General features: G+C 45.5%; 1 protein-coding gene and 1 pseudogene across 3 annotated transcripts in view; one reads left to right on the forward strand and one right to left on the reverse strand.

The window, feature by feature from the left end:
* ITIH2 (inter-alpha-trypsin inhibitor heavy chain 2) overlaps positions 1–26,850 on the reverse strand; it is a 65,910-nt gene that overhangs the window by 15,464 nt on the left and 23,596 nt on the right. For all 3 annotated transcript variants that reach the window (XM_058190829.1, XM_058190828.1, XM_058190830.1), the window contains exons 8-16: positions 24,354–24,482; positions 23,109–23,225; positions 21,095–21,263; positions 19,435–19,560; positions 15,312–15,493; positions 11,450–11,635; positions 8,772–8,911; positions 3,512–3,684; positions 2,770–2,880 (exon numbers count right to left, since the gene is read on the reverse strand). In XM_058190829.1, coding sequence (XP_058046812.1) covers positions 2,770–2,880; positions 3,512–3,684; positions 8,772–8,911; positions 11,450–11,635; positions 15,312–15,493; positions 19,435–19,560; positions 21,095–21,263; positions 23,109–23,225; positions 24,354–24,482 — 1,333 coding nt within the window. The remainder of the gene's footprint in view (positions 1–2,769; positions 2,881–3,511; positions 3,685–8,771; positions 8,912–11,449; positions 11,636–15,311; positions 15,494–19,434; positions 19,561–21,094; positions 21,264–23,108; positions 23,226–24,353; positions 24,483–26,850) is intronic.
* Positions 9,502–9,657, forward strand: LOC131202734 (U2 spliceosomal RNA; annotated as a pseudogene).

Here is a 26,850-nt window from a genome sequence, read left to right on the forward strand (position 1 = left end):
AAGGAATAGAATAGAATAGAATAGAATAGAATAGAATAGAATAGAATAGAATAGAATAGAATAGAATAGAATAGAATAGAATAGAATTCTTTATTGGCCAAATGTGATTGGACACACAAGGAATTTGTCTTAGGTGTAAATGCTCTCAGTTTACATAAGGAGAATAAAATACATTCATCAAGAATCAAAAGATACAACACTTAGTGATAGTCAGGGTGCCTAATAAGCTATCAAATTGTACTAGGAAACAAATAAAAACAACATAAATTGAAAGATACAAGCGACATGGTCATAATCATAAGTGCGAAGAGATAGATACTAGTAAGGAAGAGAAGAATAATCGTAATACAGTCTTAGTAAATTATTTGACAGTGTTGTGGGAATTAGTTGTTAAGCAGAGTGATGGCATTCGGGGGGGGAGGCGGGGAAAACAGGACTCACACATTCACACTGGTCCTCTGTTCAATCGCAACTCACAAGGAGGAGGATTAACAAAAGGCCACTTTGTTATTGTGCGTCATAAGTGAGCCTTGGTTTACTTACTTATAAGGGTCTTACTTCACTTAATTTATTATTCCTCTGCCTTTTTCTAACCAGAGTACAGTAAGTGAGAAGCAGTTTAAGGGTTGTCCTGTAAACACACCTTGCAGTACATAAAATCGGACAGGCTGTGGTTTTTTTTTTAAAAAAAATGTAATAAAAATTAGCTCAATGAAAAATGCGGGGGGGAGACTATTTTTGAGTGCGAAGGGCCCTGGAGGCATAATTTCCCTTATATGGGTCAGTGATGTGAATAAGCAGTAGGGAAACCTAAGTCTAGGAGAAAGTTAGAACAAACACTGAGTTTTTTTTGATATAGGATGATTGTAAGAAGCGGAGCAAGTGGACAATCCCTGGAAGAGAGCAAGTTTGGCACCCAGGAGACTGTGAATTCTAGTTCCACTTTAGGCATCAGAGCCAACTGGGTAACTTCGGGCCAATCACCAGGAGATGGTGAGTTCTAGTCCCACTTTTAGGTATGAAAGCCAACTGGGTAACTTCGGGCCAATCACCAGGAGATGGTGAGTTCTAGTCCTGCTTTTAGGTATGAAAGCCAGCTGGGTAACTTTGGGCCAATTACCAGGAGATGATGAGTTCTAGTCCCGCTTTTAGGTATGAAAGCCAACTGGGTAACTTCGGGCCAATCACCAGGAAATGGTGAGTTCTAGTCCTGCTTTTAGGTATGAAAGCCAGCTGGGTAACTTTGGGCCAATTACCAGGAGATGATGAGTTCTAGTCCCGCTTTTAGGTATGAAAGCCAACTGGGTAACTTTGGACCAATCACCAGGAGATGGTGAGTTCTAATCCCGCCTTAGTCATGAAAGCCAGCTGGGTGACTTTGGGCCAGGTGACTGTGAGTTCTAGTGCTGCTTTAGTCATGAAAGCTGTCTGGATGACTTTGGGCCCGTCACAATCTCTCAGCTCAACCCACCTCACAGGGTTGTTGTTGTGTGGGAAATAGGAGGGAGGTGTATTAGGTATGTTCACCATCTTGAAAATATTTTATTAAAAATAAGGAAGGCGAGATATAAATAGATAAATATATTCACCGCAGAAGGAAATCAATCAGCTTAAGAAAGATGCTTATGGTTACAACACCAATGTTGGCACAACATCCCTTAACACAATTGGAGGATTATGTAATATATGGAATCCTAAACTAACCAAACAAGCCAGGTTCACAAACATGGTGAGCAAAACCAATAAACCAACAATAAACAGATAACCAAGCTCAACCCGGGCCTTGAGTTTGACAGCCCTCCTCTAAACAACACCTTGGTCATTATCGTTCCTCTTGCTTCTGATTAGCCACTATCTAACAACCACACTCCCTTCTAGCACCGATGATGTTCCCTAGTTAGGTAATGAAACATCGGCCAGCAAACCCACCAAGCTCAGAGATTCCCCGAGGATCCCATACTTTTCTTGGTTCCTGAATTCACCAAGGTTCGTCGCTCACAAATAACACGCTAAACAAAGCAGGCTAGCTTCTCACTTCCTGCAAAGCCACAAAAGGCCCACACTGGATGGTTAAGCCAGGGGTGGGATTCAGCCGGTTTGCATAGGTTACGCCGAACCGGATGTTAATTTTAATCTGCTTCGCCGAACCGGTTGTTCCAAGGACTGGCTGAACCCGCCCACCTTGCCCTTCCCCTCCCAGGAGTCTCCACGCAGCCTGTTTTGGATGACAGGTAAGTGCAGGATGCGTACAGAGGCTCTGGGAGGGCAAAAAATGGGCCTATGGGAAGTCTGGAAATGGGCCTATTTCCAGCCTCCGGAGGGCCTCCGGTGCCTGGGGGAGGGCATTTTCACCCTCCCGGAGGCTCGAACAAAGCCTCCAGAGCCTGGGGAGGGCAAAAAACAGACCTACTGGAAGTACCAGAAGTCCGGAAACGGACCTGTTTCCGGCCTCTGGAAGGCCTCCGGTGCCTGGGGGAGGCCATTTTTGCCCTCCTGGAGGCTCCAGAAAAGCCTCTGGAGCCTGGGGAGGGTGAAAAACAGGCCTATCAAAACTACTGGAAGTCTAGAAACGGGTCCATTTCCTGCCTCCGGAGGGCTCGCGAAGCGAACCGGTTGTTTCAACTGGTGAATCCCACCACTGGTTAAGTCTGATCAAGATTAATATATTGTGTCAAAACAGTCAGTGGGTCTCTCTCCCTGGGCTGATGAAACATGTGGAGAGAACCCCACCAACGAACAGGATGAGAAGATGGGTGGAGCATCGTTTACCTGTGTGTACAGCTGCTGCAGTTGGACCCATAAGTGCCGATTGTGTGTCTTTGGAGCCGTGCCAAGCAGGGATGGGCTTCTCGGGCTTGGGCTGTCCAATGGTTAGAGCACCTGTTTTGGGGCGGGGGGGGGGGGAGAAAAGACATGAATTATAATGAACTTGTTCTGTCCCCCCTCGCCTCCGTCTGAGCGATGGCTTAATTAGCCGGCACTATCAGCTCTGGCAGCAAACTAGCGAGCATCTGCCAAGTATCTCTGCTATCTCCCTCAATGCCGAAGAGTCACCCAGGAACAAACAGTACTTCAGCTCTTAATTAATCAGTTGATTTGCCTGCTATGAAGAGGCACAGCAGCTCTTGCTGCCTTTATATCCTGTGGGGTGTGGTTCCATGACTCAGCACTTCCTAGGCATGTCCCACCCCTGCTTCTGTTGTTCCCACCTCTCCTCCCTATGAAACCTAGGGTTCAGCCAGGCCTGATTGCCATCAGCTGGGTCTGGAGGCGTGGCCTGGGGGGGAAGAATCAGGGGACGGAGGCCTCATTATCTCTTCCACCTGGCCTGCCTCTGGCTCCTAGAGCTGAGCCAGGGAAGCCGGTGCTCCTGAGTAAGTCCTGACGGCCCTTCCCTCTCACTTTCCAAGTCACTTTCTGGCAGGAGGCCCGGCTCGGGGGGCGCAGACACAACAGAACTCCAATTGCTTCCATCCACCTCACTTCTGGATGGGGACAGGTAGAAGGTCACCTGGACAACAGGCCCTCTTGCGATCCTGAGGGGAGTCAGCCAGCATCAGCTCATCCCCATCTGGGCTCTCGATCAGCATAGCTGTGTAAGGGGTCACGATGTGATGATCCAGAGACATTTGCAAAATGGCCTTGGTGATGTTCCTCTTCGCGGCAGCCGAAAGAGCCACGTTTCTGGACGACATTCAAAAACAAAAGCAAAGGATCACTTAGCGACTGCCTGACTCACTCAGCAACTCCAGTGATTCACTTAACAACCCTGGCTCATGGATACGTAAGGTTTGGAGTGACTCACTAAACAATCCCCTTGCTTAGCAATGGAAATTCTGGTCCCAACTGAAGTTAGAAATGATAGAAAATATTTGTAGGTCAGGTGGTAGATGTTGGCGGTGGTTTGCTCTCCGGGCTTGCTGTTTAGCTTCTGAACGTTTTGTCTCAGCGGGACTTCGGTTGAAGAGTCTTGTTTTGGTTTTTCTCTGCTTTTATTGATCTTACGTGGCCCTATGGACGGTGGATCGTGTGACCGGCTGATCGTGCCATGTGGCATGTTGTTATTACAGATTAACAGAGTTGGAAGGGACCTTGTAGGCAGTGGTGAAATCCTACCGGTTCGCACCGGTTTAGGAGAACCGGAAGTAAAAAAAAAAGCTAACGGTTGGTCCGAACCGGGATTTCGACGATCAGCTGTGCCACACGATTTATATTCGCTAGAAAATAGGAAATCCTGCTTTCTAGCAAATCTATTTTTTTTCCACTATATAAATAATTTTTATTTCCATTTTCCAACATCATATTTATGTACAAACTATTATACATCATTAATCATTAATTTTTATTTATTACTGATTCAGGCCTGCCTGATTGCCACTTCCTTTCTTCACAACCTCCCTCTCTACCCTCTACTACTTTCCCATCCTTCATCTCCTTCACTTTACTACTTCCTCTCCTCCTTCTCCACTCCTCCTTCTTCCACCCTATCTAACCTTCTTATTCCTCCTCCTTCTCTACTCTTTCCTACCTACTTTCTTCCTCCTTCTACTCTCTCCTTTTCTTTCTGAAATGGCAGTCGAGCATCCCCAATATCATTTTAAATTTTAATTTCATATCTTCAAAATTACTGTACATTAATAATCAATCCATGTATCATTTCCCTTTCCCCTCCTCCCCTTCCCCCAGACTTCCCAGAGCAAATACCGGGTATTATGACCAACAATCACAAGCTAAAGTATACAAAATATACATAAACTCCCACCTTTAAAAATTTAAAACTTTAGATCCCCTCACAATAAAAATAAAGAGATAGGGATTTTTTTAGGATATAAATTATAGGATTTTTATTATTTGCTATTTGTATGGTATAAATCTATGGGATGATATTATTTAATTGTGAAGGATGGAAAGTGAAATTTATGCTTTCTAGCAAATCTAAATAGGCAGCCTAGCTATTCCCCCCCTTGCTGTTCTACCTACCTTCGAAAGTGTCCTTTTTCTACACGAAATGCACGTTTGTCGTGCACTGCACATGTGCACATGCATAGCGTGCATTTGGTGCATACTGCACATGCGCACGCAGCGTGCGTTTAGCACTCTCTGTGCATGCTCCCGCGCAGCCTGCATTTGGGGTATTGCATGCATGCGTGGGCAGTGAACTGGTGGCAAACCACAGAGGATTTCACCACTGCCTGTCAGTCATCTAGTCCAATCTCCCGCCTACGAAGAAAATCCTACACCATTTCCAGTCCGGTCTCTTCTTGAAAGCTTCCAGGGATGAAGCTCCCACAACTTCTGAAGGCCAGAGCTGGCCCGCGGGACCACTCTGGAAATAGTGAAGGACTGGCCTGCGGTGCCTCTGCCAGTGAAAACAGAGCTCAGGAGGGCCGCATGCAGCCGTTCCAGCCAAAAACTGAGCTGGAGAGTCCATTTTCACTGGCAGGGCGCTCGGGCCACCGCAGGTACCCTTCCACACAAGTGATGTCAAGCTGGCCATGCCTGTCGTGTCCCACTCCCCCTCCGATGACCGGGTCTAGGAAGTCCGTATCAAGCATGGCAACGAAGCCTCTGCATCTTGTCAAATTCCTTCGAGGCTTCTCAGGGCAGGCAAGAGTCCAAGTTGTGACTTCAGCAAACTAGATGAGACTTTGCTTGACTCAAGGTTGGAATGCCAAAAGCAGGTCCTTTATATAGGCTGTGGGGTGTGGCTCCATGACTCAGCATTTATCCAGACCTGCCCCTCCCTTCCTTCTGCTGGTGTCGCCTCTCAGATCTCCGGAAGCGAGGATCCTCCCACTTTGAATTCTCTTCAGCCGGATCTGCTGTCAGTAATTCTAGCACGTGGCTGGCTTCCTGCTCACATGCTGTAGGGGTGAGGTTTATCAGGTTTGTTTGTTCATTCCTGGAATCCTCTCCGGGCATGGGGTCAGGGGGCTGGAGGCACGACAGGCCGTTCATCTTCATTATCAGACTCGGAGTCTGATAACAGGCCCGGGTGTAGACGGGAGGGGCCCGGCTAAGGAGAGGAGGGAGGACGAGGCACAACAACGCCCATCCTGGCCACGCCCACCCCAGCCACGCCCACCCCGGCCCCCTGATGCGGCCCTCAATGAAATTGAGTTTGACACCCTTGAACTAGGCGATACATTGAACTATAAACTATGGAATGGGATACGTTTATACAACCTAAGGTAGTAAATCATGTAAAAATCAACCGAGTTTAATACCATCCGCGCTTTGGACATTGTGCATCTGCTTGATCTTGTGAACTGGATCAGGGTAGTGCGCAAACTCAGTCAGTGGTTAGGAATAACCATGTTCTTCCAGTCCCCAAGGTCCTTTTTTTCCAAGAGGCAACTGGACTTCCTGGTGTTGTGCCTCGTCCTCCCTCCTCTCCTCAGCCGCCCCCCCCCCGTCTACATCCAGGCCTGCTATCAGACTCCGAGTCTGATAATGAAGATGAACGGCCTGTCATGCCTCCAGCCCCCGGCCTTGGCCCCATGCCCGGACAGGATGTCAGGAATGAACAAACAAACCTTACTCATACAGCGTGTGTTCCTTTGGCTCAGCCATCAGAGGAAGTCAGCCACGGATTGGAATTACTCAGGCCTACTCCTTCTGACCCCTCCCTCTCTCAAACAGCAGAAGACAATTCAGAGTGGGAGGATCCTCGTTTCCGGAGATCTGAGAGGCAACGCCAGCAGAAGGAAGGGAAGGGCAGGCCTGGATAAATGCTGAGTCATGGAGCCACACCCCACAGCCTATATAAAGGACCTGCTTTTGGCATTCCAACCTTGAGTCAAGCAAAGTCTCATCTAGTTTGCTGAAGTCACAACTTGGACTCCTGCCTGCCCTGAGAAACCCGGAAGGAATTTGGCAAAGCTGCAGAGGCTTCGTGGCCCCGCTTGATATGGACTTCCTAGACCCGGTCGTCGGAGGGGGAGTGGGACACGACACCTGGTTTTTCTTTTGAAGATGTTTCGCTTCTTCTTCAGCTCTGACTGGATAGTGGGGAATGCAAGGATTTATACTCCTTGCAGACAGCTGGTCGTTGGCATTCTTTTTAGAGAGTTGTTGAGGCCACTTGGAGGTTTATCTGTGTCAGTGGTGGGTTGCTACTGGTTCGCCCTGGATCGGACCTCTCTGTGCATGCGCAGAGGCGTTGCACGCCCACGAGCGAACCAATAGTGACGGGAATCCCACTACTGATCTAGGCCCTTAGGGGTCACCTGAGTGGAACAAGTGGGTGTGGAGCCTACTTGGAACGGATGAAAAGACTGTGTTGTAGACTGGAGATAGGTGTCCCTCCCCCTTCTGTTGAGAGAGGGCTGTTCAATTTTGACTTAGATGGCCTCTTTGACCCCTCTTTCAAACCAGCGTTTCTCTCTGTCCAAAATGTGGACTTTGCTGTCTTCCAAAAAGTGGCCTTTGTCTTTGAAATGCAGATGGACTGCTGAATCTAGTCCTGATGGTTTGTTCTTTTATGTTGTGCCATGCGATTTGTGAAGTGGTTGTTTTGCTTCCCCAATGAACAGATCTGCACATGGCTCACTGCATTGTACTGCACATACCATGTTGGACAGCCCTCTGGAGAGGGGTACGACATAGTCTATCTCCAGTCTACAACACAATCCTCTCAACAGTTCCAAGAAAGCTCTCCACACCCATTTTCACCACTCAAGTGACCTTTATGACACAGATAAACCTCCAAGCAACCTCAACAACTCTCTACAAGGATGCAAATGACCAGCTGTCTGCAAGGAGTATAAATCCTTCCATTCCCCATCATCCAGCCAGAGCTGAAGAAGCTTCTCGAATGAGGAAACGAAATGTCTTCCAAGAAAAACCAGAAAGTCCAGTTGCCTCTTTAAAAAAAGCACCTTTGGGACAACCATGACACGGGCGACTGAGAATCTCCATAGACATGTTCTCCTAGGTTCCTTCTAACTAACCGTCTCCAGGAGAGCCTTTTACCAGGTTTGCCTGGTTCGCCAGTTGCGCCCCTTTCTTGACCGGGATGCCTTATGCACAGTCACTCACGCTCTTGTCACTTCTCGTCTGGATTATTGCAATACTCTCTACATGGGGCTACCCCTGAAGTGCACTTGGAGGCTTCAGTTAGTCCAGAATGCAGCTGCGCGGGTGATTGAGGGAGCCACACGTTGCTCCTGGGTAACACCGCTCCTGCGCAGTCTGCACTGGCTACCTGTGGTCTTTCGGGTGCGCTTCAAGGTATTGGTTACCACCTTTAAAGTGCTCCATGGCTTAGGGCCCGGGTACTTACAGGACCGCCTGCTGTTACCTTATGCCTCTCACCGACCCGTACGCTCACACAGAGAGGGTCTTCTCAGGGTGCCGTCCGCCAAGCAATGTCGGCTGGCGGCCCCCAGGGGAAGGGCCTTCTCTGTAGGAGCACCTACCCTCTGGAACGAACTTCCCCCTGGTTTGCGTGAACTACCTGACCTTCGGACCTTTCGCCGTGAATTGAAAACGTACTTGTTTATTCAAGCGGGACTGGCTTAACTTTTTAAATTTTTAAATTTTTTGAATTTTAATAATTTTAACTGGGGTATTTTATTTTTGGGGTCAAATTTGACGATTTTAATTTTCGGCCAATTATATAATATGTTATTTTAACTGTTGTTTTAATTTGTATATTGCACTGTTTTAATCTGGCTGTACACCGCCCTGAGTCCTTCGGGAGAAGGGCGGTATAAGAATCTAAATAATAAATAAATAAAATAATAAATAACCCATCCTTCCCTTCTTACCTTTCAGCCATGAGTTGGTTGACAGTCAGGTAGGCCCACAACTTTTCCGTGAATTTGGGATCGGCGTGCTTATCCTTATACAGGAACTCATCCAGTCCCTCAACATCCGCCAGGGTCTCCAAGATTAACTGCGCATTGGACTGATTGACAAAACCAAACCCCAGAAAGCCAGGTATCAGCTAGCAAAGCCAACTTCAATATTTCGGACTTATAGTTAAATCAATGATTAATTGATTAAAACATTTGGATAGATTGGTAAATATATCCAAATATATAAAAAAAATGGTTGATATGGATTGGTAAAATGTAAAACTAGATAAATTATATGTTATAAAGATGGTGAAATTGCACAAACAATTTGTAACCAACCAACCGACGCACTCTTTGTATTTGTTTTTGTTTTTTTTATAAAAAGTTTTTTTATTTTGAACACATTAAAACACAAGACAAACATACAACATTTATATACATATCACAGTTTCTTATCAGCTATTCAAAGCGGTCCTTTCTTAGTGTTTATACATATTTTAATTCTATCTTATTCTACTTTTATATTATCTAACTTCCTTTATTTAATCTACATTTCATCTACATTCATCTACATTTTCTTTATTTTATCTACTACAGATTTTACCCTGTTGTTCAATTTTCATTATCTTTCCTGTTTTCCAACCATTCATACCATCTACACCAGACCTTGTAATATTCTGTATCCTCTTCTTGTTTTTCTTTCGCTTCTCGGCCTTTTGGCTAAGATCAAGTATAGTGCACTGTTTGTATTTGTATTGAAGATGTTTTTATGTATGTTTGTCAAAAAATTTTTAAAAAATTTCATGAAAAAATAATATTTCGGGCTTCTCACAATCCCCTAAAACGGTCACAGGGAGTCCTCGACTTACGAATCACGGCTGAGTCCCTAAATGCCCTTTGTTATGCGAGACGTTTGTTAAAGTGAGTTTTGATCCATTTTACGACCTTTCCTGCCGCCGTTGTTAAGCGGATCCTTGCAGTTGTTAAGTCAATCTTCACAACTTTTCATTGAGTCTGGCTTCCCCATCGACTTTGTTTGTCAGAAGGTCGCAAAAGGGAATCACGTGACCCTGGGACACTGCAACCGTCCTAGATATGTGCCAGTTCCCAAGCGCCTGGATTTTGGTCATGTGACCATGGGGATGCTGCAATGGTCATAAGTGCGAAAAATGGTCGTAAGTCAGTTTTTCAGTCTAACTGTAACTTTGAACGGTCACCAAACAAATGGTTATAAGTAGAGGACAACCTGAAGTGTACTTTCCTAGGTTTTTCTGGAATCTCTTATCCAACTTGCTTAACATTTCGTGATTAGCCAAGATAAACTTTTTTCTGTCACCTGAGTGGGTTCTCTCTAGCTAAGGGAAAAATATCAGGAGGAGGACAATCAATCAATCAATCAGAATACAACTGAAAGGAACATTGGAGGTCTTCTAATCCAACCCCCAGCTCAACCCTGAGCCACAGAGGGCCTCTGGTGGCTCAGACTGGTAAGACAGTCTGTTATTAACAGCAGCTGCTGCAATTACTGCAGGTTCAAGTCCCACCAGGCCCAAGGTTGACTCAGCCTTCCATCCTTTATAAGGTAGGTAAAATGAGGACCCAGATTGTTGGGGGCAATAAGTTGACTTTGTACATAATATACAAATGGATGAAGACTATTGCTTGACATAGTGTAAGCCGCCCTGAGTCTTCGGAGAAGGGCGGGATATAAATCCAAAACAAAAAACAAACAAAAAACCAGAAGACCCTATACAATTCCAGTCTCTTGTTTAAAACATCCAGTGATGAAGCACTCACAACTTCTAGAGGCAAGATGTTCCTCTGGTTGATTGTTCTCAGTGTCAGAAAATTTCTCCTTTATTCTAGGTTGCTTCTCTCCTTGATTAGTTTGCATCAGTTGTTGAATAGAGTAGACTAGATAGTTGTTGAATAGAGTAGACTAGACCTTGGCAACTTTAAGCCTGGAGGACTTCAACTCCTAGAATTCCCCAGCCAGCTTTGCTGGCTGGGGGATTCTGGGAGTTGAAGTCCTCCAGGCTTAAAGTTGTCAAGGTTGGAGACCCCTGGACTAGAGTAGAGTAGACTAGAGTAGACTAGAGTAGAGTAGAGTAGAATAGAATAGAATAGAATAGAATAGAATAGAATAGCAGAGTTGGAAGGGACCTTGGAGGTCTTCTAGTCCAACCCCCTGCTTAGGCAGGAAACCCTACACCACTTCAGACAAATGGTTATCCAATCTCTTCTTAAAAACATCTAGTGTTGGAGTATTCACAAATTCTGGAGGCAAGTTGTTCCACTAGTTAATTGTTCCGTCAGGAAATTTCTCCTTAGTTCTAGGTTGCTTCTCTCCTTGATTAGTTTCCATCCATTGCTTCTTGTCCTGACTGCTGGTGTTTTGGGAAACAGGTTGTCCCCGCCCCTCCTCTTTGTGGCAGCCCCTCAAATACTGGAGTACTGCTACCATGTCACCCCTACTCCTTCTTTTCTCTAGACTGGCCAAACCCAAATCCTGCAACCATTCTTCCTATAAACATACAATCTCACAATTCGGTCCGGCAGACTCACAATTTCTTCATAAAAGCTTGAGAAAATTCCCCACAATTTCACAAGCTCATCATTTTTTGGGGTTACTATCAGTGTGGACTTACCGCTGTGGCTGTTACCATGCTCTGCAAATGCTGCACTTTTTCAGTGTCAACTTTTCCCGACACCACAATCTCTGACCCTCCAAAATAATGTTGGAAGGTGCTCTGGGTTACGTCAGACACCAAGCCTTCGGGATAGTTGAAGTCCAGTTTTTTGAGAAGCGGGGTAGAAACCTGGTTGTAGAATTTCTGCAAATTCAGGAGGGGAAAAGGTGCTAGATGTTTATACTTTTGAAAGACTCTTATGCCCCATGTGTGATATACATCCTTTGTTGAGCACAGGTGTAAAGGGCACCCATATATCCCATTTTCTAAGGATTATAATCCATTCACAATAAAAACAGAATGAAATAAGTAGAGCAAGTTTGGAATAGTGGTTAAGGTACAATCTAGAAACCAGGGGATGGTGAGTTATGGTCCCACCTTAGGCATTTATTTATTTATTTATTTATTTATTTAATCACATTTTTATACCACCGTATCTCCCGAGGGACTCAGGGCGGTTTACAGCCTGATAAAAACACAAATATAAATACAAGATAAAACACTAATTAAAAAACTTATTGAATAAGGTCGAATTTAAAATTATAATTAAAATAATAAAACCCCGTTAAAAACTAAATTTAAAATTAAAATTCTAGTCCAGTCCTGCGTAGATAAATAGATATGTCTTAAGCTCACGGCGAAAGGTTCGAAGGTCAGGAAGTTGACGGAGTCCTGGGGGAAGTTCATTCCAGAGGGTGGGAGCCCCCACAGAGAAGGCCCTTCCCCTGGGTGTCGCCAGTCGGCACTGCCTGGCGGATGGCACCCTAAGGAGTCCCTCCCTGTGAGAGCGCACGGGTCGGTGGGAGGCAATCAGTGGCAGCAGACGGTCCTGTAGGTAACCCGGCATCCAGCCGGCATGAAAGCCAGCTGGATGTGTTGTGCCTCGCTCGCCCCCCTCTCTGCAGCCGGGCCCCTCTCATCTCCTGCCGGACGCTGATAGTGCAGAAGAATGTCCTGGCATGCCTCCAGCCCCCAGTCCTGGCACCATGCCCAGACAGACCGAGCAAGACGAATGGCCTGACATGCCTCCAGCCCCCAGTCCTGGCACCATGCCCGGACAAACGGAGCAGCTGGGCCCCTCCCCCACAGCATGTGAGCCTGGGGAGTGTGAAGCCAGTCACAAGCTGGAATTACCGGCAGCTGGAGGCTGGAGGGACCCACGGTTCCAGAGAGTGGAGAGGCAATGTCAGCAAAAGGAAGGGAGGGGCCGGCCTGGATAAGTGCTGAGTCATGGAGCCACACCCCACGGCCTATATAAAGGATCTGCTTTCTGGCATTCTTTGAGTCAGGCAAAGTCTAACTTGGATTGCTGAAGTCACTTCCTGGTCTCCTGCCTGCCCTGAGAACTCTGACAGAACTTTGGCAAAGCTGCAGAGGCACGCTTGATATGGACTTCCCCGACCCAGCCGTCAGAGGAGGAGTGGGACATGACAGGATGACTTTGGGTCAATCATCAGGAGGCAATGAGTTCTAGTCCCACCTTAAGCACAAAAGCCATATGGAGGACGCTTGGCCAATCACCAGGAGACTGTGAGTTCTAGTTCCAACTTAGGTATGGATCGCTCTGGATCACGCTGGGCCAATCACTAGGACCTGATGAGTTCTAGTTCCACCTTACGCTGGCTAGGTGTCTTTGGGCCAATCACGAAGACATACCATTAATATTGTATATGTCTTGATGCTTCAGGGACGCGGTGGCTCAGGGGCTAGGACGTTGAGCTTGTCGGTCGAAAGGTCAGCAGCTCAGCGGTTCGAATCCCTAGTGCTGCCGTGTAACGGGGTGAGCTCCCGTTACTTGTCCCAGCTTCTGCCAACCTAGCAGTTTCGAAAGCACGTAAAAATGCAAGTAGAAAAAATAGGGACCACCTTTGGTGGGAAGGTAACAGCGTTCCGTGCGCCTTTGGCATTGAGTCATGCCAGCCACATGACCACGGAGACATCTTCGGACAGCGCTGGCTCTTTGGCTTTGAAACGGAGATGAGCACCGCCCCCTAGAGTCGGGAACGACTAACACGTATGTGCGAGGGGAACCTTTACCTTTACCTTTTTATGTCTTGATGCAGAGGGAGGATGTCCTCAAGCAGAAATAATTTTGGTCAGAGGTAAATCAAAAGGCCTTCTCTATCAAAAGTCCCTGAAATTTCCAGATCCCTTCCATCATTAACTTTTCAGATTATGTTGTCACCATGGACACGTACACATCCGAACTAGACTGTGTTGTTTCTCTGTGTCATATAATATATATGGGTATATGCATAATTTTGTATTTATTTATTTATTTGTCATGTTTATGTCGTGTGTATTGGAGGTGGTGACCCTTTGAGAGCTGTATGCAATGAAATTTCATTTTAATGTATGCCGATTAGTGTACATTCGAAGGGACAATAAAGTTATCCTAAGTTCTAAGGCGGCCCAGCCTATGTGGGTTTAGAAAACCTAGAACTCCGTCGACTCCGACATGATCTGTGTTTAACACACAGAATTATCTATTGTAATATCCTTCCTGTAAAAGACTACTTCAGCTTCAATCGCAACAATACAAGAGCAAACAATAGATTTAAACTTAATGCCAGCCGTTTCAAACTTGATTGCAGAAAATATGACTTTTTGTAACAGAGTTGTTAACGCTTGGAACTCACTACCTTACTCTACAGTCTCTACTCAAAACCCCAAAAACTTCAACCAAAAACTTTCTACTATTGACCTCACCCCATTCATAAGAGCACAAAAGTGCCTACCGTTCCTGTCCTATTGTTCTCTTCATTATAGTATTATATGCATACTTTTACTTATACTTTTACTTATATATACTTTTTCTCTCATGATGGGTTATTGTTTATGTTGATGATTGTATATATACTGTTGTGACAAAATAAATAAATAAATAAATAAATAAAAAATTGGGTTAAGCGAAAATATGGAAGCAAACCATCATTCGAACTGGTGTTAAATTGATGACCTAAATTATGGCACAGATCAGTGGTGAAATCCTCCGCGGTTTGCTACCAGTTTGCCAAATACATGCTGCATGGACGCACATGTATGGTACGTGCCAAATGCATGCTGTGCGCATATAAATGCTGCGCACCAGACACACGCTGTGCATGGAAAAAGGAGGCTTTACAAGATAAGTAGAACAGCGATGGGGGGGGGGACAACTATGCAGTGTGATTTAGATTCGCTAGAAAGCAAGATTTCATGCTTTCTAGCGAATATAAACCGTGCGGCACAGCTGATCGTTGTAAATACTGGTTCAGATGCTTTTCTTTAACTACCAGTTCGACTAAACCAGTAGATTTTTAACTACTGGTTTGCCTGAACCGGTAGCTTTCTTTTTTACTGCCGGTTCTCCCGAACCGGTGTGAACCGGTAGCATTTCACTCCTGGTATAGATCTCTAATGAGAGAAAGCCACTAAGGCATAAAAATAAATGGTATTTTGAACTGAGAAACAACATGACTTATGTTTATGGTTGGAGAAGAATCCTTTGGGTTAGGATCTCTCCTTCCCTTCCTTTACTCTAGGGCCGCGGTGTGGCTCAGGCTGTAAGAAGCCTGTTATTAAAACACAGCTGCCTGCAATTATTGCAGGTTCTAGTCCCACCAGGTCCAAGGTTGACTCAGTCTTCCATCCTTTATAAGTTAGGTAAAATGAGGACCCAGATTGTTGGGGGCAATAAAGTTGACTTTGTAAATATACAAATAGAATGAGACTATTGCCTTACACACTGTAAGCCGCCCTTCGGAGAAGGGCGGGATATAAATGTAAATAAAATAAAATAAAATAAAAAAATAAAATACTCTGCAGATAGGAAAGTCACCTTCATTTGGGAAGAGGTCTCTTGATTCCCAAAGATCCGTTGTGCGGCTCCGTTGTTTTCAGTCGCCAATCTCTTCAGAAAATCATAGTCCACGTCAAAGCCGATTCCAAGACAGAACAAAGAGATATCATCCCGATTATGCTTCTTCACGTTTTTCTGAATTGTCGGCAGTTTTAGTTCTCCTGAGAGGAAGAGAAAAGACCAAAATAAGGACGTCTTTCCAGGATTGTCTTCGTAATGCAGGGGTGTCCAACCTTGGCTAGGTTAAGACTTGTGGATTTCAACTCCCAGAATTCCCCAGCCAGCAAGGCTTTCATGCTTAAGGACTAGAACTCCCCGTCGCCTGGTTTCTAGGCAGTACCTTAACCTCTGTTGGAATCTTGCTCTACTTTTTTTCGTCTATTTTTATCGTGAATGGATTATGATCCTTAGGAAATGAGGTATATCTATGTCCTTTACACCTGTGCTTAACGGGGAATGTACAGGTAGTCTTCGACTTATGACCGCAATTGAGGCAAGAATTTATGTTGCTAAGAGAGAAATTTGTTAAGTGAGTTTTGCCCCATTTTACGACTTTCCCTGCCACATTTGTTAAGCGAATCACTGCAGTTGTTAAACTAGTAATACGGTTGTTAAGTGAACCTGGCTTTCCCACTGACTTTGCTTGTCAGAAAGTCACAAAAGGGGATTAGGTGACATTGCAACCGTCATAAACATGAACCAGTTGTCAAGCCTTTGTATGTAAATCACGTGACCATGGGGATGCTGCAAAGGTTGTAACTATGAACGCGCTCAAAACCGTAGATATGGTGGTAGACTTCAGGAGAAACCCTTCCATGCTTCCACCTCTCACAATACTAGACAACACAGTATCAACAGTAGAGACCTTCAAATTTCTAGGTTCTACCATATCGCAAGATCTAAAATGGACAGCTAACATCAAAAACGTCACCAAAAAGGCACAACAGAGAATGTTCTTTCTGCGCCAACTCAGAAAGCTCAAACTGCCCGAGGAGCTGCTGATCCAGTTCTACAGAGGAATTACTGAGTCTGTCATTTGCACCTCTGTAACTGTCTGGTTTGGTTCTGCAACCCAACAAGACAGACACAGACTTCAGAGGATAATTAGAACTGCAGAAAAAACAACGGCTACCAACCTGCCTTCCATTGAGGACCTGTATACTGCACGGGTCAGAAATAGGGCTGAGAAAATATCTACAGATGACTCACATCCTGGACATAAACTGTTTCAACTCCTACCCTCAAAACGACGCTATAGAGCACTCCACACCAGAACAGTTAGACACAAGGACAGTTTTTCCCCAAACGCCATCACTCTGCTAAACAAATAATTCCCTCAACACTGTCAAACTATTCACTAAATCTGCACTACTATTAATCTTCTCATCATTCCCATCACCCATCTACTCCCACTTATCACTGCATGACTGTAAACTTGTATCCTTACAATTGATATTGATATTGATTGTTTCCTCATTGCTTATTTGTACCCTATGACTATCATTAAGTTTTGTACCTTATGATCCTTGGTAAACGTATCTTTTCTCTTATGTACACTGAGAGCATATGCACCAAGACAAATTCCTTGTGTGTCCAATCACACTTGGCCAATAAAAAAATCTATTCTATTCTATAATAATAATAATATCAGAGTTGGAAGGGACCTTGGAGGTCTTCTAGTCCAACCCCCTGCCCAGGCAGGAAACCCTACACCATTTCAGACAAATGGCTATCCAACATTTTCTTTAAAATTTCCAGTGTTGACTTCCGGTGGCTCTGCTTCGTTAATGGCGGTGTGATTCTGTAGAGCCGCTCAGACAGCGTTAATCTGCTGTCAAGTGGCTTGAAAACCTCTTCCCTCGGCCAAAGAGGGGGAGGTGAGCATTCGGGCTGAAGTAGAGCTCCCAGGGAAAGCCCCAGGAAGAGTCTGGTGGCTTGGTGGGAATGCTCCTTCTATAGCCCTAAAAAAAGCTCTGGAATCTGGAACGCTTCTGCCAAATGGCAGAACAAAATGCAGCGTCCATCTCCGCGACTGAAATGGATTACTGAAGGACTGCTAACGCGGACAGAGTTGAAACAGGAGCGTTGGCATCTGATTGTAAGAAGATTTTAACTCCCTGACAGAGAATGTATTCATAGTCAAGATTGGAGATGATGAAAGGAAATGGAGTTTTGTATATTGAAAGGAAATGGCGTTTTGTGTATTGGAAGTGAAAGCTAAGGAAATGCTTATTACAATTGCTGGCATGGAACCTTTAAGAAGAATATAACAAGATATTTTTTTTTAAATGGAATTTTTTTCTTGTTTCTTTTTTTTATCTTTTTATTACAGTGTTTAAGAAGAATAGTTTACTGAATTTTTCTTTTTTCTTTTTCTTTTTTTTTCTTCTTCTTCTCAGTATTACTTAGTTTAAAAATGGCTTTTAAGCAAAGAGATTTAACTACTTCTAAAATATTGGAAATTTCTTCAATTCAGATACGGAAATTGAAAGAAGATATCAAAGAAGGTCTAAGGAATTTTTTACAGGAGCTTATGGAGGCTCATCTTTCAGAAATAGATCAAAAATTTAATGAAATGGAGAAAGAAATACTGGATTTTAAGGATACGGTGGAAGAGCAGAGGAGGGAGATGAAAAAATTAAAGGAATCAATTACCCCATTACTGCTATCTAGTATTCAGACCGAAGAAAGACTGGAAGAACTTAACCAAATTAATTTAGATTTGCAAAGGAAGATAGACGAGGTTCAAATTAATTTTAATTTAGAAAATAAAATAGATGATATCCAGGTTAAGGTAGATAGGGCAGATGAAGAAAGGGTTATATTACAATATAAATTAATGGAATATGCTATAAGGGTAAGGGGATTAAAAGAATGTAAGGAAAAAAAATTGAAAGAGATTTTTACTCAGGCCTTTGCTCAGATAGATGGAGTGGAACCAGAAGATTTTGAAGTTAATATTGAAAAAGTTGTTCCACTTATTGATTGTTCTAACTGTCAGGAAATTTCTCCTTAATTCTAGGTTGCTTCTCTCCTTGATTAGTTTCTACCCATTGCTTCTTGTTCTACCCTCAGGTGCTTTGGAGAATAGCTTGACTCCCTCTTCTTTGTGGCAGCCCCTGAGATATTGGAAGACTTCTATCATGTCTCCCCTAGTCCTTCTTTTCATTAAACTAGACATACCCAGTTCCTGAAGCCATTCTTCATATGTTTTATCCTCCGGTCCCCTAATCATCTTGGTTGCTCTTCTCTGCACTCTTTCTAGAGTCTCAACATCTTTTTTACATCGTGGCGACCAAAACTGAATGCAGTATTCCAAGTGTGGCCTTACCAAGGCCTTATAAAGTGGTATTAACACTTCACGTGATCTTGATTGTACCAACCTGTCTTTTTATTCTATTCTATTCTATTCTATTCTATTCTATTCTATTCTATTCTATTCTATTCTATTCTATTCTATTCTATGAAAAATGGACATAAGTCATCATTTTCAGTGGCGTTGTAACTTTGAACGGTCACTAAGTGAACAGTTGTAAGTCGAGGACTACCTGTATATCACACGTCATATACAAAAGTCTTTCAAAAGTAAATTTGAGGTGCCTCTCCTTTTTCTGTATTTGCAGAAATTCTACAACCAGATTTCTCAAAAAAGTGGTGTTCAACTATCCTGAAGGATTGGTATCTGATGTGAATCAGAGTAGGTGGTCTCCAACCTTGGCAACTTTACGACTTGTGGACTTCAACTCCCAGAATTCCTCAGCCAGCATGCGCTGGCTGAGGAATTCTGGGAGTTGAAGTCCACAAGTCGTAAAGTTGCCAAGGTTGGAGACCCCTGATCCAGAGCACCTTCCAGAATTATTTTGGAGGGTCAGAGAGATTACAGACAGCGGTGCTGGCTCAGGAATTCTGGGAGTTGAAGTCCCCAAGTCTTAACGTTACCAAGGTTGGACAACCCTGTCGTGAAGTCATTCAGGAGCAAAAAAGGTAGACTAAAACAAGCTTTGTTCCAAAGACAATTGCTCACACATTTCTTGAAAGCCTAGGGTTTTTTTCTTATGGCTTCTAGGATTGGAAATTGAAAGCCTGAATGTCCAGATCTTACCAACAGTTGGGTCTCCATCCGATACCAATATTATCATGGAGACAGAACTTGGATCCAACATCCCCAAAGCATTGGCTTCATTTAAAATAAACATGGCCCGGAGAAGAGCATCATTGATGTTAGTTCCTGTTAAAAATTAAAAAGGGGACAAGAAGAGTTTTTTTTAATGTCATATCATTGTACATTCATTATTTATTTTTGATGAATGAAGGCAGAACTACGAGAGAAGGAGGAGGGGGGAGGAGAAGGAGAAGAGGAGGAGGAGGAGAAGAAGAAGAAGAGGAGGAGGAGGAAAAGAAGAAGAGGAGGGGGAGGAGGAGGGGAGAAGGAGGAGGAGAAGACGAAGAAGAAGAGGAGGAGGAGGAGATGAAGAAGAAGAGGAGGAGGAGGAAGAAGAAGAAGAGGAGGAGGAGGAGGAGATGAAGAAGAGAGGAGGGAGAAGGAGGAGAAGAAGAGAGAGGAGGAGGAGATGAAGAAGAAGAGAGGAGGAGGAGGAGGAGGAAGAAGAAGAGGAGGAGGAGGAGAGAAGAAGAGGAGGAGGAGGAGGAGGAGAGAAGAAGAGGAGGAGGAGGAAAGAAGGAGGAGGAGAATGAGAAGAAGAACAGGAGGAGAAGACGAAGAAGAAGAGGAGGAGGAGGAGATGAAGAAGAAGAGGAGGAGGAGGAGGAGGATGGAGGAGAGGGAGAAAGAGGAGGAGAAGAAGAAGAGACAGAGGAGAAGAAGAAGAAGAGGAGGGGGAAGAGGTGTCGTGTCCCCCTCCCCCTCCGACGACCGGGTCAAAGAAGTCCATATGAATCATGGCAATGAAGCCTCTGCAGCTTGCCAAATTTCTTCGAGGTTTCTCAGGGCAGGCAGGAGTCCAAATTGTGACTTCAGCGATAGAGTCCGATATGAGCAAACTAGATGAGACTTTGCTTGACTCAAGGTTGGAATGCCAAAAGCAGGTCCTTTATATAGGCTGTGGGGTGTGGCTCCATGACTCAGCATTTATCCAGGGAGGAGAGGAGGAGGAAGGAGGAGGAAGAATTATCTTCAGCTGGATCTGCTGAAGAAGAAGAGGAGGAGGAGTGTAGGAGTGAAGTTTATTGGGCCAGGGCTGGGGGCTGGAGGCATGACAGGCCATTCATCTTCATTATCAGACTCAGAGTCTGATAACAGGCCCGGGTGGAGATGGGAGGGGCCCGGCTGAGGAGAGGAGGGAGGACGAGGCACAACAGGAGGAGTGTAGGAGGAGTGGAGAACGAGGAGGAGAACGAGAAGAAGTGGAGGAGGAGATGAAGAAGAAGAGGAGGAGGAGGAGATGAAGAAGAAGAAGAGGAGGAGGAGATGAAAAAGAGGAGGAGGAGGAGGAGGAGGAGGAGGAGGAGGAGGAGGAGGAGGAGGAGGAGGAGGAGGAGGAAGAGACAGTATGGCTTAGATGATCCTAGTTATACAGACTGAGCAAATAAGGGGAACGTTTTAATTAGAGTCAAGAATTTCGCTCCAAAGTTTGAATCTTCTCTCTGGGATTCTTTGAGGAAAGCCAGGAGAGTTTAATACAAAAGCGACTGAAGTCTTTTTTATTGTAGGGAAGCCTTGTGTATCCCAAGTTAGGTAAACTTTCCAAACAACTTTCCTCTTTTTTTACAAATCCTTACGATTCCTTGGGGGGGTGTCTCACCTCCATTGGGGTGGATTCCTTCAATATACTTCTTGGCTGCATCTGTCTGGATTTTGGAGGCTTGCACCAAACTGTCCCTCCAGCACCGGACATTGTGGTTGAAATCCAGGATGGAAAACTGGTCATCGGATCGGAGGTCACCCAGAATGGTCTTCATCGCCTCGACTGTCTGAAACGTCAAATCAAATCGGATAAAAGTTCATAAGCCTTTTGCGCCCCATGGTCTCCTTCATTGGAAACATGGCGGCTTTTATGATCCCTGTTGCAAGGCAGCTACTGTTGTGACTCCAGCCCCCGAACCTGGCCCCATGCCCAAAAGTGACTCCGAAAGTGAGGGGGAAAGGCCGATAAGGCTTACCTCGGGAGCACCGATTCCTTTGGCTCGGCTCCAGGAGCCAGAACCAGACCAGTCAGAGGACGTAATGAGGCCGTCATCCCCTGATTCCTCCCTTCCCCAGGCTACGCTTTCAGACCCAGCTGATAATAATAATCAAGCTTGGCTTGACCCGTGCTTCAGAAGATTAGAGAGGCGGTGTCATCAAAGGGAAGGGTGGGGCAGGAGCCCCACCCCACAGGATATATAAGGAACTTTGGGACTGCTCTCACTCCACGGGAAGCAAAAGTTTAGCTGCACCGTTTCAAAAAGAGCTGAAAGTCTTGCTACGTGAGTCGTTTGTTTGAACTCTGGCAGGCAGCTGCGATTTCTCTGCCAGGACTGATAAGAGCCGTGAATCCACTGGCTGAAGGCCAGATCGTGGGTCTGAAGCGGGGAAGGAGACAGAATAGCTACGTATAGATAGGCAGAAATGGAGAGTCTGCAATAGCCACAATGGAGGAAGGGTTGGTAAAGATCAGTGGTGGTTTGTAGCCGGTTCAGACCGGTTCGGGCGAACCGGTAGTGGTGACCTGCTGTGGCGCTATGGCGTCCTATTAACCACTTTTTTTAAGCTCCGCGTGCGAGCAAAGCGCATGCGCAGAAGGCCACAATCATGTACGCAAGGTGCGTGCACCAGGGGTGGGTTCTACTTACCTTTACTACCGGTTCACATCATGCCCGCGTGCTCGTGCGTGTGGCACTCGTGCGCGCGCTCTTCTGCGCATGCACAGAAGAGTTTTGATGACGTTTGGGTCAATGGGTGGAGCCTCCCGCCAGTTTTACTACTGGTTCTATAGAACTGGTCCGAACCGGGGGGCAACCCACCATCTGGCGTGCACACATTTTCAGTGCGCGGCGAACCGGTGGTCAAATGATGTGAAACCCACCTCTGGTGAAGGTGACCTCAAAGTTATAGCACAGCTACAGTTCAACCCATATTAAGCATTCGCAAGAAATACTTCATCAACCCCTTCCTCTTTTTTTCTCTACTCTAGGAAGTCCTTGACTTACAGCAGTTTACTTAGTGACCGGTCTAAGTAACAACGGTACCGAAAAAAGTGACTTATGGTCATTCTTCGCACTTATGACCACTGGAGCATCATCATGGTCACACGATCAACATTCAAATGCTTGGCAACTGGCTCATATTTACGACGGTTGGAGTGTCCCGGGGTCACGTGATCCCCTTTTGCGACCTTCTTTTTTTTTTATTTGCATTTATATCCCGCCCTTCTCCGAAGACTCAAGGCGGCTTACACTGTGTCAAGCAATAGTCTTCATCCATTTGTATATTATATACAAAGTCAACTTATTGCTCCCAACAATCTGAGTCCTCATTTTACCTACCTTATAAAGGATGGAAGGCTGAGTCAACCTTGGGCCTGGTGGGGCTTGAACCTGCAGTAATTGCAGGCAGCTGCTGTTAATAACAGACTGCATTAGCAGCCTGAGCCACAGGGGCCCGGAGGGAGGGAGGGAGGGAAGGAGGAAAGGAGCCACAGAGGCCTGACAAGCAAAGGCAACGGGGAAACCAGATTCACTTAACAACCGTGTTACTAACTTAAAGACTTAATGTTTTAGGATCATCTACACTTTACAGGCAGGAATTTTCAACTCTTCCTGGGCCTTCGCATTCACCTGTTTCATTTTTATTCCCCACATGGAGCCGCTGACATCGATGACAAAGAGGATGTTTTTCGGCAGAGGATCCAAGTTATCCGGAGCGAAGTAGTGGACAAAATACCCATTAAAGATCTGGAACACAAGGTTAGAAGGACAGAGTTCCTGACCAATGGATTTCTAAAAGAATCCTAAAACCTGTCTGTATGTAGGCTTCCTTCCTTCCTTCCTTCCTTCCTTCCTTCCTTCCTTCCTTCCTTCCTTCCTTCCTTCCTTCCTTCCTTCCTTCCCTTCTTCCCTCCTTTCCTCCTTCCCTCCCTCCCTCTGTCCTTTCTTCCTTCCCTCCCTCCCTCCTTCCGTTTCTCCCTCCCGTCCTTCCTTCCTTCCTCCCTCACTTTTTTCTTCCATCCTTCCTTCCTCCCATCTTCCTTCCTCCTCCCTCCCTCTTTCCTTCCTTCCTTTCCTCCTTCCCTCCCTCCCTCCCTCCCTCTTTCCTTCCTTCCTTCCTTTCATCCTTCCTTCCTCCTCCTCTCCTTCCTTCCTTCCTCCTCCTTCCTTCCTCCTCCTCCCTCTTTCCTTCCTTCCTTCCTTCCTTCCTCCTCTTCCTCCTTCCTCCTCCTCCTCCTCCTCCCTCCTCCTTCTTCCTTCTTCCTCCTCCTTCCTCCTTCCTCCTTCCTTCCTCTTCCTCCTCCTTCCTTCCTTCCTTCCCACCTTCCTTCCTTCCTTCCTTCCTCCTTCCTTCCTTTCTCCTCCTCCTCCTTTCTCCTCCTTCCTTCTTCCTTCTTCCTCCTCCCTCCTCCTTCCTTCCTTCCTTCCTTCCTCCTTCCTCCTCCTCCTTCCTTCCTTCCTTCCTTCCTTTCTCTCCTCCTCCTTCCTTCTTCTTCCTTCTTCCTCTTCCTCCTTCCTCCTCTTTCCTTCCTTCCTTCCTTCCTTCCTTCCTTCCTTCCTTCCTTCCTTCCTTCCTCCTCCCTCCTCCTTCCTTTTCTCCTTCCTTCCTTTTCTCCCTCCCACCCTCCCTCCTCCCTTCCTCGTTCCTTCCTTCCCTCCCTCCTTCCCTCCCTCCCTGTGAATGACTTGTCAGAAAAAAAAAAGTCTCAGAATGGTAGCAGAGTGGGAACGGCACTTAAAATAGCAGAAGTTACTTGTGACGCCCATTATGGTGCCTTCTCCCCTGGGCCTTGCATCTCTTGGCCTCTCCCTGGTGCAGATCCCCCTTGCATCCTCCTCTCCCCATCGGAGCCCTCGAGACCTTTAGCAAAGCACCTCCAGCTCTCCAGCTTTCGTATCCCTGTTGACGTCGTAGGTCAGCACCAGGTTGCCTTCCACGGCTGTGGTAGTGCAATTGGAGCACTTCCGTTGCTGGGCCAGGCTTGGTTTGAAGGAGACGTGTGCCTTGAGGTGCAAAGAGGGCAGATAAAGTGAGACCCAGATTTGAAATCCTGGGCTTAGAAAACTTGGAACTCCGTCGCCTTCGACATGACCTAAGCTTAACTCACAGAATCATCTATTGTAATGTTCTTCCTGTTAAAGACTACTTCAGCTTTAATTGCAATAATACTAGAGCAACTAATAGATTTAAACTTAATGTCAACCACTTTAATCTAGATTGCAGAAAATATGACTTCTGTAACAGAATCATCAATGCTTGGAATACTTTACCCGACTCTGTGGTCTCTTCCCATAATCCTAAAAGCTTGAACCAAAAACTTTCTACTATTGACCTCACCCCATTCCTAAGAGGACCATAAGGGCCGAGCATAAGCGCACAAACGTGCCGACCGTTCCTGTCCTATTGTTTTTCTTTTCTTCTTCCTATATATATATATGCTTATACCTCCTAATATTTACTCATATATATGTTTATATACTATATAATCTTTTTGTATGATGCCTACATATATTGTTGTGACAAATAAAATAAATAAATAAATAAATAAATAAATAAATAAATAGACTGTCGTGTATGAGTTACAAGCAGCGTTTGAATGTTAAATCTGCATTCGGCAAACCGTTTTCAATGCTCTCGTCCTTCCTCCTCCAGATCTCCACCTATAAGATTTGTGAGACCAACATCATTGTTGTGCCTTTCACTTATGCTTCCTGTTCAGTGCAATCCAAAGTCCTCACGCATGCAGATAGTCCTCAGTTTACAAACGCAACTGAGGCCAGAGCAGAATTAACGCTAAGCAAGACAGTAATTAAAGGAGTTGCACCTGATTTTCTGACCTTTTTTGCCATGTTGCTAAGCGAATCTTTGCCGTTCTTAAGCGAACCATGCAGCTATTAAGCAAATCCAGCTTTCCCCATTGAGCCCTGGTGGCGCAGTGGTTAGAATGCAGTATTGCAGGCAAACTCTGCCCGCGGCCAGCAGTTTGATTCTCACTGGCTCAAGGTTGACTCACCTTTCAATCTTTCCGAGTTCGGTAAAATGAGGATCCAGATTGTTGGGCGCAATGTGCTGATACCGTAAACTGCTTAGAGTGGGCTGTAAAGTACTATAAAGTGATATATAAGTCTAAGTGCTATTGCTTGAGAAGGGAGGGAGGGAGGGAGGGAGAAAGAAGGGCGGGAGGAAGAAGGAAGGAAGAAGGAAGGAAGGGAGAAGAAAGAAGGAAGGGAGGGAGGAAGGGAGGAAGGAGGGAGGAAGAAGGAAGGAAGGAAGAAGGAAGGAAGGAAGAAGGAAGGTAAGAAGGAAGGAAAGATGAAGGAAGGAAGGAGGAAGGAAGGAGGGAGGAGGGAGGAGGGAGCAAGGAAGGAAGGAAGAAGGAAGGGAAGGAAGGAAGAAGGAGGAAGGAAAGAAAAAGAAAGAAAGAAAGAAAGGAGGAGGAGGAGGGAAGGAAGGAAGGAGGAAGGAGGAAGGAAGGAAGGAGGAAGGAAGGAAGAAGGAAGGAGAAGAAGAAGGAAGGAAAGAAAGAAAGGGAGGAGGGAGGAAGGAAGAAGGAAGGAAGGAGAAGAAAGAAGGAAGGAAGGAGAAGGAGAAGGAGGAGGAAGAAGGAAGGAAGGAAGAAGGAAGGAAGAAGGAAAGGAAAGATGAAGGAAGGAAGGAGGATGGAAGGAAGGAGGGAGAGAGGGAGAGAGGGGGAGGGAGGGAGCAAGGAAGGAAGGAAGGAAGAAGGAAGGGGGAAGGAAATAAGGAAGGAAAGAAAAAAGAAAGAAAGAAAGAAAGGGGAGGGAGGGAGGGAGGGAAGGAAGGAAAGAAAGGAGAGGATGGGGGGGAGGGAAGGAAGGAGGGAAGGAAGGAAGAAGGAAGGAGGAAGGAAGGAAGGAAGGAAGGAAAGAAAGAAAGGGGAGGGAGGGAGGGAAGGAAGAAGGAAGGAGGAAGGAGGAAGGAGGAAGGACGGAGGAAGAAGGAAGGAACGAAAGGGGAGGGAGGGAGGAGCAGCCCTGATGGTCAGAATGCAGTATATTTTTCAAAAGGCAACTGGAGTTTGTTTTTCCTTAAAGACGTTTCACTTCTCATCCAAGAAGCTTCTTCGGTCCTGACTGAATGGTGGAGAATGGAAGGATTTATATTCTTCGCAGTCACCTGGTCATTAGCACACTCTTCCTGAGACTCATTGAGGCCACTTAGAGGTATATCCATCCATCTTCCACCTTTCAGTTAGAACCGAGGAAGCTTTCTTGGATGAGAAGCGAAACGTCCTCAAGGAAAAAGAAAGTCCAGTTGCCTTTTGAAGAAAAAAAAAAATAACCCACCTTTGGGACAAGCATGAGCTGGATGATTTGAGAATCCTCATATTGATAGCTCAAACTCATTCTG

Source organism: Ahaetulla prasina, chromosome 7, assembly GCF_028640845.1.
Source record: "Ahaetulla prasina isolate Xishuangbanna chromosome 7, ASM2864084v1, whole genome shotgun sequence".
NCBI classification, from domain to species: domain Eukaryota; kingdom Metazoa; phylum Chordata; class Lepidosauria; order Squamata; family Colubridae; genus Ahaetulla; species Ahaetulla prasina.